The 13,072-nt window shown below is 47.9% G+C and overlaps 1 protein-coding gene across 2 annotated transcripts in view; it reads left to right on the forward strand.

The window, feature by feature from the left end:
* The first annotated feature begins 9,299 nt into the window (after nucleotides 1-9,299).
* CIZ1 (CDKN1A interacting zinc finger protein 1) overlaps nucleotides 9,300-13,072 on the forward strand; it is a 190,089-nt gene continuing 186,316 nt past the window's right edge. For both annotated transcript variants that reach the window (XM_029611592.1, XM_029611593.1), the window contains exons 1-2: nucleotides 9,300-9,441; nucleotides 10,177-10,283. In XM_029611592.1, coding sequence (XP_029467452.1) covers nucleotides 10,201-10,283 — 83 coding nt within the window. In that variant the 5' untranslated portion in view covers nucleotides 9,300-9,441; nucleotides 10,177-10,200. The remainder of the gene's footprint in view (nucleotides 9,442-10,176; nucleotides 10,284-13,072) is intronic.

Below are 13,072 nucleotides of genomic sequence, written 5' to 3' on the forward strand. Positions count from 1 at the left end.
TCACTATGTCGACATAGTGAGGGCAAAAATAGCGCCGGCGCCATTTTGAATATTGGCAATATGGCCCGCGTGCAGGAGGTCGCTCCCGGACCCCCGCTGGACTTTTGGCAAGTCTTGTGTGTTACGGCCCCGGTCGCCGCGTTGGCAACCGGGTCCTTACCTCCTCAGCGGGGTCCGGGGTCCTGCCGCGAGCCGCGGGATCCGGGGCCGGCCTGGCCGCATGGCGACGGTCTTGCCTCGTGGGAGACGCCGAGTCCCGCAGATGACTCCTCCCCCGGAGGGGAACGTGCGCGCGCGAGGGCCGGCCTTTTGACAGTCCAGCACCCGGATGTGCTGAACCGCCCCCTGGATGATGTCAGCACAGGCGGGGGATTTAAGTCGGCTCCAGCCCTTCCTGCTTTGCCTTGCAACGAGGTCACTTCTGTGAGTTAGTTGCTGTTCCAGGTTCTCCTGTTCCTGCTTGCCAGTTTCAGCGTTCCTGTTCTGATTCCTGCTGCTTGCCTCGACCACGGTTTGTCCCTCGCTTCTGATTCCTGCTGCCTGCCTTGACCACGGATTGACTCCCGCTTCTGATTCCTGCTGCCTGCCTTGACCACGGACTGACTCCCGCTTCTGATTCCTGCTGCCTGCCTTGACCACGGATTGACACTCGCTTCTGATTCCAGCTGCCTGCCTTGATCACGGTCTGTCTTCACCTTTTCTCCTGCCTTCACTCCTGTTCCAGTTCCGGTCCGGGTTTCCTTCCACGCCAGCCTCTCTCCTAAGTCCCAGCGGTCCGGGTCCCTACGGGCTCCTCCTGGGGGGACCTCGGACTTCCAGGGCGAAGTCACCTAAGTCCTAGCGACCCGGGCGTTCACAGCTCCTCTGGGGGCGTCACGGGTTTCCAGGCGAAGAGCTTTCCACGGCTGTGCGTGTCTGCCTCCCGACCGCCTCCCAACGACGGTCGGCCTAAGGATCCACTTCCGGATTACAACATTGTGGGGGTCAGGAGGCCCCCCCAAGCTGGCCAAAAGTCCCTGGGGGTCCAGCGGGGGTCCGGGAGCGATCTCCTGCACTTGTGACGTCGAGTGACAGGAACCAAAATGGCGCCGGCGCTACCTTTGCCCTGTCATATGGTAAGGGCAAAGGGCCACCGGCACCATTTTTATTAACGCAGCTGTGGCCCGAGAGCGGGAGATCGTGCCGGGACCCCCCCACTGGACCCCAGGTAATTTAAAACATTTTGGGGGGCTTCGGGAGGGTGGGGGATTTGTTTTAAAGGGTCGGGGTGGGTTTTAGGGTTGTTTTGGTGTGCTGGTTTTCCCGCCCTCCCCCGATTTACGATTTTTTGACGATAAATCGGGGGAATTGCTATTGTATCGCGGCTCTAACGATTTTTGACGATTTAAAATATATCTGACGATTGTTTTAAATCGTCAAAAAACGATTCACATCCCTAGTACGTACAGGGAACCTCATCACAGAAAAAATATGATAAAACGATAAGAATCTGGCAAGCTTTTATATATCATCTACCTACCATTACAAGGAATATTATATTACATTTATAATATTTCTGGGATTTGATTCTTATCATACTAGAGGTTAGACTAATATGTAGAGGTCAAAGTGGAGGTCTTCTTTCATTTCTCAATGGTAAAACCTATTGTTGGTCATAGAATGCATATGCCTTTGTCGAAAAAGATTTAAGAACTTTCATGAAAGGTTACTCTCCTGGATACTGGGGTAGAGGGTTTATTGTTGATTAGAAATATTGTTTAAAGGCAGAACAAACTGAATAATGTATATGGGGTTGGAAGGGGGAGGGGGAAAACAATCAATGGCTTGTATTTGGTTTTAAAATTTTGTTTGGACGCGCGTTTTCGACGCGCTAGCTTTACCCCTTATTCAGTAAGGGGTAATAGCGCGTCGAAAACGCACGTCCAACCCCCCGAAACTAATAGCGCCCGCAACATGCAAATGCATGTTGATGGCCCTATTAGTTATTCCCACGCGATTCACTAAGTAAAATGTGCAGCCAAGCCGCACATTTTACTTTCAGAAATTAGCGCCTACCCAAAGGTAGGCGTTAATTTCTGCTGGCACCGGGAAAGTGCACAGAAAAGCAGTAAAAACTGCTTTTCTGTACACCCTCCGACTTAATATCATGGTGATATTAAGTCGGAGGTCCCAAAAGTTAAAAATAATAAAAAAAAAAAAAAAAAAAAGTAAAATCGGCCCGTGGCTTGAAAACCGGACGCTCAATTTTGCCGGTGTCTGGTTTACGAACCCGTGGCTGTCAGCAGGTTTGAGAACCGACGCTGGCAAAATTGAGCGTCGGCTGTCAAACTTGCTGACAGCCGCCGCTCCTGTCCAAAAAGAGGCTCTAGGGACGTGCTAGTGTCCCAAGCGCCTCTTTTTATCGCGGGCCCTAATTTAAATATTTTGTTTTAGTGAATCGCGCGCACAAGAGAATGGCCTGTGCGCACGCTGGGAGAGCGGGCACTCGCCTGCTCTCCCGCGAACTTTACTGTATCGGCTTGCTAGTGAGTAATCTAACATTCTCAGTCTGTCTCATCTACAACTCTGCTGTGCTGGGAACCTGCATCCGGATCTCCCTATACCATCTCTGTGAGATGGGTCCCAGGACTGCTACCTCTGGATCACCTCACTAATGCCACCTCTGGTGGTATACATCAGCTGTATAATAAAAGACGAGTCTCTGTGTTTGTGCGTCCCGAGTCTAGCCTAGTACTGTAGTTCCTCATGGGGCTCCTCCCCATGGGCGTGATCACCTCCACAGTACCCAAGAATCCACTCAAACACCTCAAAACCATAACACCTGTATATAGCTCTCTGGAATCAACTTCCCTGGACATGATGACATTTTTAAAAAGGGGTTGAAAACTTGTTCTTTTACTGCCTTGTTGTAATTTTATTTGGTTAAAAAATCTGCTGTAATTGGTATATCTTATAGTTTGGTATTTCCAATATAGGTTGAAAGCATCATCTTCAGCTATTCACATCTATTACTGCATGGTTAGTCTTGCAGTAATTTGTATAGGAAATGTCATTTGCCTACATTGTGACATGAAGGAGTAGCTTGGTGGTTAGAACAGTGGACTATGAACCATGGAAGCATGCTATTAATGCCAGTAATAAGCAGTAGCTATTCCCCAAATCAATTTGATTAATAGCAATTTATGGACTTCTCCAGAAACTTGTCCAAATTTTAACTCAGCTACGCTAACTGTATTAACCACATCCTCTGGCAATGAATTCCAGAGTTTAATTGTACGCTGAGTGAAAAAGAATTTTCTCCAATTTGTTTTAAATGTTCTACTTGCTAACTTCATGGAGTACCCCCTAGTCCTTGATCGAGGGGTTAAAGGGGCACTTAGAGAAGATAAGGCCATCGCGGAAAGATTAAATGATTTCTTTGCTTCGGTGTTTACTGAAGAGGATGTTGGGGAGGTACCCGTAATGGAGAAGGTTTTCATGGGCAATGATTCAGATGGACTGAATCAAATCACTGTGAAGTTAGCATGGGGCACATTTAAAACTAATCGGAGAAAGTTCTTTTTTACTCAACGCACAATTAAACTCTGGAATTTGTTGCCAGAGAATGTGGTTAGTGCAGGTAGTATAGCTGTGTTTAAAAAAGGATTGGATAAGTTCTTGGAGGAGAAGTCCATTACCTGCTATTAGGTTCACTTAGAGAATAGCCACTGCCATTAGCAATGGTTACATGGAATAGACTTAGTTTTTGGGTACTTGCCAGGTTCTTATGGCCTGGATTGGCCACTGTTGGAAACAGGATGCTGGGCTTGATGGACCCTTGGTCTGACCCAGTATGGCATTTTCTTATGTTCTTATGTTCTTATGAACCTAGAAGATGTGGTAGGCCTGATTGACAAACTGAAGAGTAGTAAATCACCTGGACCAGATGGTATACACCCCAGAGTTCTGAAGGAACTAAAAAATGAAATTTCAGACCTATTAGTAAAAATTTGTAACTTATCATTAAAATCATCCATTGTACCTGAAGACTGGAGGATAGCAAATGTAACCCCAATATTTAAAAAGGGCTCCAGGGGCGATCCAGGAAACTACAGACCGGTTAGCCTGACTTCAGTGCCAGGAAAAATAGTGGAAAGTGTTCTAAACATCAAAATCACAGAACATATAGAAAGACATGGTTTAATGGAACAAAGTCAGCATGGCTTTACCCAGGGCAAGTCTTGCCTCACAAATCTGCTTCACTTTTTTGAAGGAGTTAATAAACATGTGGATAAAGGTGAACCGGTAGATATAGTATACTTGGATTTTCAGAAGGCGTTTGACAAAGTTCCTCATGAGAGGCTTCTAGGAAAAGTAAAAAGTCATGGGATAGGTGGCGATGTCCTTTCGTGGATTGCAAACTGGCTAAAAGACAGGAAACAGAGAGTAGGATTAAATGGGCAATTTTCTCAGTGGAAGGGAGTGGACAGTGGAGTGCCTCAGGGATCTGTATTAGGACCCTTACTTTTCAATATATTTATAAATGATCTGGAAAGAAATACGACGAGTGAGATAATCAAATTTGCAGATGACACAAAATTGTTCAGAGTAGTTAAATCACAAGCAGATTGTGATAAATTGCAGGAAGACCTTGTGAGACTGGAAAATTGGGCATCTAAATGGCAGATGAAATTTAATGTGGATAAGTGCAAGGTGATGCATATAGGGAAAAATAACCCATGCTATAGTTACACAATGTTGGGTTCCATATTAGGTGCTACAACCCAAGAAAGAGATCTAGGCGTCATAGTGGATAACACATTGAAATCGTCGGTTCAGTGTGCTGCGGCAGTCAAAAAAGCAAACAGAATGTTGGGAATCATTAGAAAGGGAATGGTGAATAAAGCGGAAAATGTCATAATGCCTCTGTATCACTCCATGGTGAGACCGCACCTTGAATACTGTGTACAATTCTGGTCGCCGCATCTCAAAAAAGATATAATTGCGATGGAGAAGGTACAGAGAAGGGCTACCAAATTGATAAGGGGAATGGAACAACTCCCCTATGAGGAAAGACTACAGTGGTTAGGACTTTTCAGCTTGGAGAAGAGACGACTGAGGGGGGATATGATAGAGGTGTTTAAAATCATGAGAGGTCTAGAATGGGTAAATGTGAATCGGTTATTTACTCTTTCGGATAGTAGAAAGACTAGGGGGCACTCCATGGAGTTAGCATGGGGCACATTTAAAACTAATCGGAGAAAGTTCTTTTTTACTCAGCGCACAATTAAACTCTGGAATTTGTTGCCAGAGGATGTGGTTAGTGCAGTTAGTAAAACTGTGTTTAAAAAAGGATTGGATAAGTTCTTGGAGGAGAAGTCCATTACCTGCTATTAAGTTCACTTAGAGAATAGCCACTGCCATTAGCAATGGTAACATGGAATAGACTTAGTTTTTGGGTTCTTGCCAGATTTTTATGGCCTGGATTGGCCACTGTTGGAAACAGGATGCTGGGCTTGATGGACCCTTGGTCTGATCCAGTATGGCATTTTCTTATGTTCTTATGTTCTTGAATTATCTGAAAGAGTGAATAACCAATTCATATTTACCCATTCTAGAGCTCTCATGATTTTATAGACCTCTATTATATCCCTCCTCTACCTTTTCTTGTCCAAGGTGAACAGTCCTAACCTCTTTAACGTTTCCTCAAAGGGAAGCCATTCCATCCCCTTTTTCATTTTGGTTGCACTTCTCTGATCCTTTTCTAATGCAACTATATCTTTTTTAAAATGCAGCAACCAGAATTGCACACAGTATTCAAGATGCGGTCTCACCATGGATCGATACAGAGGTACTATGACATTCTCCATTTTATTCATCATTCCGTTCCTAATAAATTCCTAATAGTGTAGCTACCAAAAATTCCATCTTATTTGAGGTTGTTCTCCAAAGCCCAGCTCCACACTGCTCCTAGACATCCATTAAGAATGTCCAAAGACCCCTTGCTCTCCACTCTTAAGGTTGCATATAATGGATGTCATCCATTTATAAATGAATTCCCACTTTGAAAATTCTATTAACAATCGCCAAAGTTCTGAGGAAAATATTAATATAGGAGAGAGGTGTGATCCCTGAGGAATCCTGCGTAGCAATGAGAATGGGGATTACCTACCATTCCCCAATGTTATAAATTGTACACAATTGTAAAAACAAAAGGGATACATCAGACTAAAACTGACCCACAGATCCCCATTTCCAAAAGCTGGTGACTGACTAGATGAAAAACAGCTGAAAGATCGCCTCAGTCAGCTGCACAGAAAAGATCACGTAGAACAGCAACCAGGAGCATCTCTGTCCCATGTCTCTCTCTACAACCTAATTGACATGGATCAAAGTCTCTTGGTCAATTGAAAATTCCTGGATCTGAATTAACACTGCCTTCTCTTTTACGTGTGCAATGTGTCTTGCTAATGGTGTATGCTGCTTCATAAACCACCCCGAACAGATGTCTGGGAAATGGGTGGATTATGAATTATTGTGCATAAATAAACCTTGACCAGGAAAGGAGTGTTTGAAATTAGCCTGTAGTTTACAATCATCCGGGAGTCTACACGAGTCACCTCCTCCGCAGGTGGAGTCCTTGGGATCTGGCAGCCGGCAGGATTTAGGTGGGCCCCTCGGACAATCCAAAGAAGAAGAGTGCAAAGTCAGGCAAAGATCAGGGCGGGCAGCAGACAACGGATACAAGAAGACAAGTCAGTGGTTGGGGCAGGCAGCAGACAAGGCGAGGTCAGGTCCAAGGCAGGGGTCAGGTCCAGGTGGCAATCCAGAATGGTCAGGGTCCAAAGCAGAGGTCAGAGTCCAGGAAATCAGGCCAAGAGGAGACAGGTCAAGGGCGAAGACATGGATGGGGATACAACAGGCAAATGAGAAGGGAATAAGGCGAGACAAGGGCAAGTCAAGGGCAAGGCAGAGGCCAGACAAGGAGGAACAGTGGAACAAGGCAAGGAATCAGGAGAGAGGCAGGAACACAGCAAGACCAGAACACAAGAACAAGAACAGGAAAAGCAGTATTTTGGGCTTTTTTTGTGGCTATGTGTGAGGTTTTTCAGATGGCTTGGAGCGCATTAAGTTTTCTGTGTTAAAATGTGCACATTGGGTGCACGGTGATTTTTTGCATCGGGGGTAATAGCTAATAGCCTCATCTACATACATTTACATGTGATGATTGCTATTAGCTACGTGCTGGTTTGGATGCACACTTTAGAATTGCCAATCCCCTTATTGCATCAAGTGTTAGCCTAGCACATACAAAACACGTGTCCAAGAGCTCATTAGCCTGTGCACAAGGCTCAATACACGATCAATACTAAGTAGGAGGAATCACAGGAAGCATCATGAAAAAATAATCTTGCTGGTGGTCAGGTTAGGGAAACGGACACCCATTAACTGAACGTCCGTTTTCCTAACCCGCACACAGTCACTTCTTCTGGGTGCCCGATGAAATGGACGCACAATTTATCCCTAGCTATTTTACCGGCATCCGTTTCCAAACCCACTGACAGCCACAGGTTAGGAAAACGGACCCGGTAAAATTGAGCGCCCATTTTTCTAACCCGCTGACCGGCGAGCTGATTTTTTATTTTTCTGTAAACTTTTCCAGGTTGCTCAGAATTTAACGCCTACCCACGAGTAAAGTCACCTGGGATACTGAAAGTAAAATATGCAGCCAAGCCGCACATTTTATTCTCAGAAATTAACGCCTGCCCATGGGCAGGCGTTAAATTCTGAGCAACCTGGAAGTGTACAGAAAAGCAGAAAATACTGCTTTTCTGTATACCCTCCAACTTAATATCCTAGTGATATTAAGTCGGAGGAATCAAAAAGGAAAATTAGTTTCTTACCTGATAATTTTCGTTCCTGTAGTACCACGGATCAGTCCAGACACCTGGGTTGTGACTCCGCACCAGCAGATGGAGACAGAGCAAAACTTGTCGGGCTTCCCTACATATAGTAAGGTGCCACCCACAGCCCCTCAGTCTTACGTAATGTCAAAGCAAAACTGCAACCATACTAACTAACTAGATTGCCCTAAGCAGGGCCAATTTCACAAAAACCCCCAGCCGGAACAAAACATCCTGAACCAGAGGCTAACCAATCGAAACAACTGAACCTTAACAACCGAATCAACCGAGCGGACTCTCCGTTCTTCAGAAAAACTTAGAACATTCAGTATCTTCAACGCTGTATACCCGGGCAGGATCCTGGACTGATCCGTGGTACTACAGAAACGAAAATTATCAGGTAAGAAACTAATTTTCCTTTCCCTGTACGTACCCGGATCAGTCCAGACACCTGGGATGTACCAGAGCCACAAACTACGGGTGGGACCCGGAGAGTCCCGCTCGGAGTACTCCTTTTTTTTTAATCTACCAAACTCCAACAACTAATCCCTGACTATAACAAAAAACCCCAGGGATCCCAGAGGCTGTGAGTGACCCTGCACCATCTGCTGGAGACAGAGTAAGACTGAGGGGCTGTGGGTGGCACCTTACTATATGTAGGGAAGCCCGACAAGTTTTGCTCTGTCTCCATCTGCTGGTGCGGAGTCACAACCCAGGTGTCTGGATTGATCCGGGTACGTACAGGGAAATATAAAATCAGCCCACCAGTCAGCAGGTTAGAAAAACAGCCACTCAATTTTACCGGTGTCCATTTTCTTAACCTGTGGTTGTCAGCGGGATCGGAAACTGACGCCAGTAAAATAGAATGACAATTGTCGGGACCCGCAGACAGCCACCTCTTTGCTAATAATAAGGAGGCTCTAGGGATTGAGAGAGCGAGACCAAGATTACTGTTTCAATGTGCTATTACCCCTTACAGTATAAGGGGTAATAGTCGCGTGTCAAAAACGCGCAGCCAATCATGTGGTAAACGGTATGCTTGGCTGAGCGCTCCGTACTGTATGGGCCTGAATGTGTGGCTTGGCCGCACATTTTTTTTTCATTATCCAGGATGCATAACTAATTGCCTCATCAACATGTATTTGCATGTGATGAGCGCTATTAGTTGTTTTTTTCTTTTTTTTTTTTGGGGGGGGGGTTGGACGTGCATTTTCCATGCGTTAAGGACGCGTACCCAACCACGGGTAAAACAGTGCACTCGGGTGAGCGCATTTTACTGTATCGGCCTGAAAGTTACTGCAAGCTGTACTGGAGTAGCGTGCTAACCAGTGTCTTACAGAAGCCCATAGCACCGTCAAGCCACTGCATATATTGGCGGCCTCACCTCCGGACCAACAAGCTCCGCGTCACCTCCCACGTGACACTGGGAGCCCTACTGAGCATGCGCGTCGCATGAGGTCACAAAGAAGTGAGGGCGAGAAGCCAGAAACTGACGCCCACAGTTCAGTCTTTCGGGAGATGGGGGAGAAACTGGTAGCTTTACGGGGACAGGCCTAGGGTGAGGCTTATTTGGATGCCGTTCCTCTCCAGGGCTTTAGGGGTGGAGAGTGTGAGACCGAGATCGCTGATTGTTGCCTGGGTTGCGCTGTGTGTACGCTAATCGTCCGGTTCCTACGAAGGAGAAAGGGGGCAAAAAGTGGTGCTGACAGATAGTGATGTTAGTGGTATGGGCAGGTGCTCTGAGTTAGGAGGGGAGGAGTAAATGGTGCTATTAGTGGTGGTGGGGACTTTGATTTGGAGAACGGAGTTAGGATGCATGGTGCTATTAGTGGTGGGAAGGAGCGGGTATATGGTGTTGTTTATATAGTAACTAATATGGAGTGGGAGGCGCTGATGTAGTGGTGTTAGGGAGGGGGTTAGAGCTCTGAGCTGGGTGAGGGAGGGCGGGTGGTGGTAATGTTAATGGTGGGGAAAGAGGCTGAGCTTAATGGAGAGATAAGGGGCTATGAATTGGGTGGAAGAGGGGCAGGTCATGGTGTTAGATGGAAATGGGGGCTGGTGACGCGGAGAAGATAGCGGTGTTAGTGGTCGGGGAAGAGGGCTCTAAACTGGATATGGAGCAGCTGGAAATGGTAGCAGTGGGGGGAAGCGACCTTTAAGCTGGATGATGGTGATAGTGATATGGGGGCTCTGAATTGGGTTGGGGAAAGAAGGTTAGATAGTGATGTTAACATTGGGAGAGGGATTTTGGAGTTTAGGGAGCCATAGTTCCAATCTTTTCTGCTTTTCACAGGTTGCTGGCATTGACCCTAGAGAAATGTTTAACCCACAGCAGCAGCAGCTGCTCCACTTCCAGCAAATCCTACAGACCTCATGGCCATCCCAACCACATGGAATCCGGTAAGAGAGTGCATGAGAAGTTGCATGGAGCCTTCTAATCTGCAAGAAGAAAGCGTGTGGGATGGGATTCGGCTCTGGCTGTTAGTGTCACCTGGATCAAAGTGGATACTTGCTAATGCAGGGATAGGCAACCTTTTTGAAATGGTTTGCCAAGATTTAAATCAGGGGCAGGTAACTCTAGTCCTCAAGTGCCACAAGACGATAGACACCCTGATCTGCCAGATTCAGTTCACACACCTCTTGAATATAAATTTTTATTGTCCATTTTTAGTTAAAATGTTTGAGTTGGTAAAACTATATTCCCTGTACTTACCTGGATCAGTCCAGACTACTGGGTTTTGCCCTCCCTCTAGCAGATGGAGACAGATGTTTTTAAAACAAAGCTCCACCTTATATAGGAGAGTGCCACCTACAGTCCAGCAGTATTACTCTGTCTCCAGCAGATGGTGGAAGTGCAAAACCTACAATCTGGTCGGGGTATTTTTTTCTGGGATAGTCAGAATTAGGTGATAGTTTTCTTGTCTAAATTAGTGGATTGATTTAAAAAAAACAAAACAAAACAGCAATTCTGTGGTCATACTCCCAGAGGGTCGGCAGGTCCTGAGAGGGCCATCCCCTGCTGGTATTGAGGCAGCTGCCAACGAAGGTTCCGAGGGTTGAGGACCCTATTGTTCGCCTTGGGCAGCTTGGGTGCGATACCGGGGAGCCCGGCTCACGCCACCGAAACAGATCAGCACCCTGGACCACTTCAGGCAAGTCTAACTTAAAAAAAAAAAGAAAGTTTTGTTTTTGCTTTCATTTTAGTATCCGGCTGTCTCTCTCCCTCTCCTTGCGGGGGTGGTTTTCGCCACGTTTTTGGTATATGGGGGGGGGGGCTGGTTCTTTTTTTTTTTTTTTTTTGTAGTTCTTCTCTTACAGCCGGCTTTTACAATGCTGCGGGCTGCTGCGTGTTGCGCATGCGGCTCGGCCGTGAGGGACTGTGTGTTGAATGTTTACTGGGTGTGAGGGCTTCTCAGTTGCAGGGAAATTAAAAAAAAAAAGTGCTAAAAGCTAAGCCATTGTGCGTCTCTTCTGTATCAGCTGAGGCTGCTCAGCCTGCATCTGATCTGTTTCAGCTAAGAGCGGGAACGGAGGCCATATTGCAGACGTTCCACGCTGCTACTCAGGCAGCCATGGGGGAGGGCTGTTTACCACCTCAGCTTTCTTCTCCGCAGAGACTCCCTGAGGAAAGAGAAACGGTGCAGCCTGCTTCCCCTGCCGAGGAAGACAGCCCTGAGGGGGCTTCTGACTCCTCTGATTCATCTTTTTCCTCTGAGTTCATAGTTTTCCTGCATAAAGGGGCGGATTTTCAGAGCCCTGCTCGCCTAAATCCGCCCAAATCCGGGCGGATTTAGGCGAGCAGGGCCCTGCGCGCCGGTGAGCCTATTTTACATAGGCCTACCGGCGCGCGCAGAGCCCCGGGACTCGCGTAAGTCCCGGGGTTCTCCGAGGGGGGTGTGTCGGGGGCGGGCCCGGTCGTCGTGGCATTTAGGGGGCGTGTCAGCAGCGTTTTGGGGGCGGGTACGGGGGCGTGGCTGCGGTCAGGGGCATGGCCGCGCCCTCCGTACCCGCCCCCAGGTCGTGTAGCCGCGTCCTCCGTACCCCCCCCAGGTCGCGTCCCGGCGCGCAAGAGGCCCGCTGGCGCGCGGGGATTTACGCCTCCCTCTGGGAGGCGTAAATCCCCCGACAAAGGTAAGGGGGGGGCTTAGACAGGGCCGGGTGGGTGGGTTAGGTAGGGGAAGGGAGGGGAAGGTGAGGGGAGGGAACGGGGGTAGGCTGCGCGGCTCGGCGCGCGCCGGCTATACAAAATCAATAGCCTTGCGCGCGCCGATCCAGGTTTTTAGCAGATACGCGCGGCTCCGCGCGTATCAACTAAAATCCAGCTTACTTTTGCTTGCGCCTGATGCGCCAGCAAAAGTAGGCCAATTCGCTATTTGAAAATCTACCCCTCAGCTTTTAAGGCAGGAAAAGCAGGGAAGCTGCATGGGGGGTGGGGGGGGGAACTTGTCTCTCTAGGGACTAGGTCCCATGCTCTCAAGCACGCTAGGTCTCATAAGGGTGCGGGTCCAGTTAAGCCTAAGTGTCCCCTCCACACTGGGGGTCCTCAGGTAGATACTGATTCTTCAGAGCAAGACTCATATCCAGGAGATCCGGATTCTCAACCCCAGATTCCGCATGGAGCGGATAATGCGGATCCTGATCCACAGCAGGCGGAGAGAGGCTCGCAGGCCGCGGAGGGTGATGAGCTTAAGGTGGTTCACCTTTTTCTCAAGGAGGAGTTTGTTCCGCTCATCCTGGCTATTCTCGCTGAGCTGGGCATTGACAGCCCTCCGGAGGAATCCAAGGTAGGTAAGATGGATCCTGTGTTGTTGGGCCTGAGAGGTCCTGCCACCGCCTTTCCTTTCTGTTTCTCGGCTATGGACTTGTTCCGGGAATGGGATACCCTGGATCTCGGGTTGAAAGTCAATAAGGCCATGGATAAGCTGTATCCTCTGCCAGAGGAGGCTTTGGATATGTTGCGTGTGCCTAAGGTAGACGCGGCGGTTTCCACTGTCACCAAGAAAACCATGATCCCAGTTACAGGGGCGACGGCGCTCAAAGACCTACAGGACAGGAAGTTGGAGGTGCAACTCAAAAGGATTTTTGAGGTCTCCGTCATGGGGGTTCAGGCGGCTATACGCAGTAACTTTGCAATGAGAGCAGGACTCCGCTGGGTACAGCAATTACAGGCCAATGCGGGCTTCTCGGAT

Source organism: Rhinatrema bivittatum, chromosome 8, assembly GCF_901001135.1.
Source record: "Rhinatrema bivittatum chromosome 8, aRhiBiv1.1, whole genome shotgun sequence".
NCBI lineage: Eukaryota > Metazoa > Chordata > Amphibia > Gymnophiona > Rhinatrematidae > Rhinatrema > Rhinatrema bivittatum.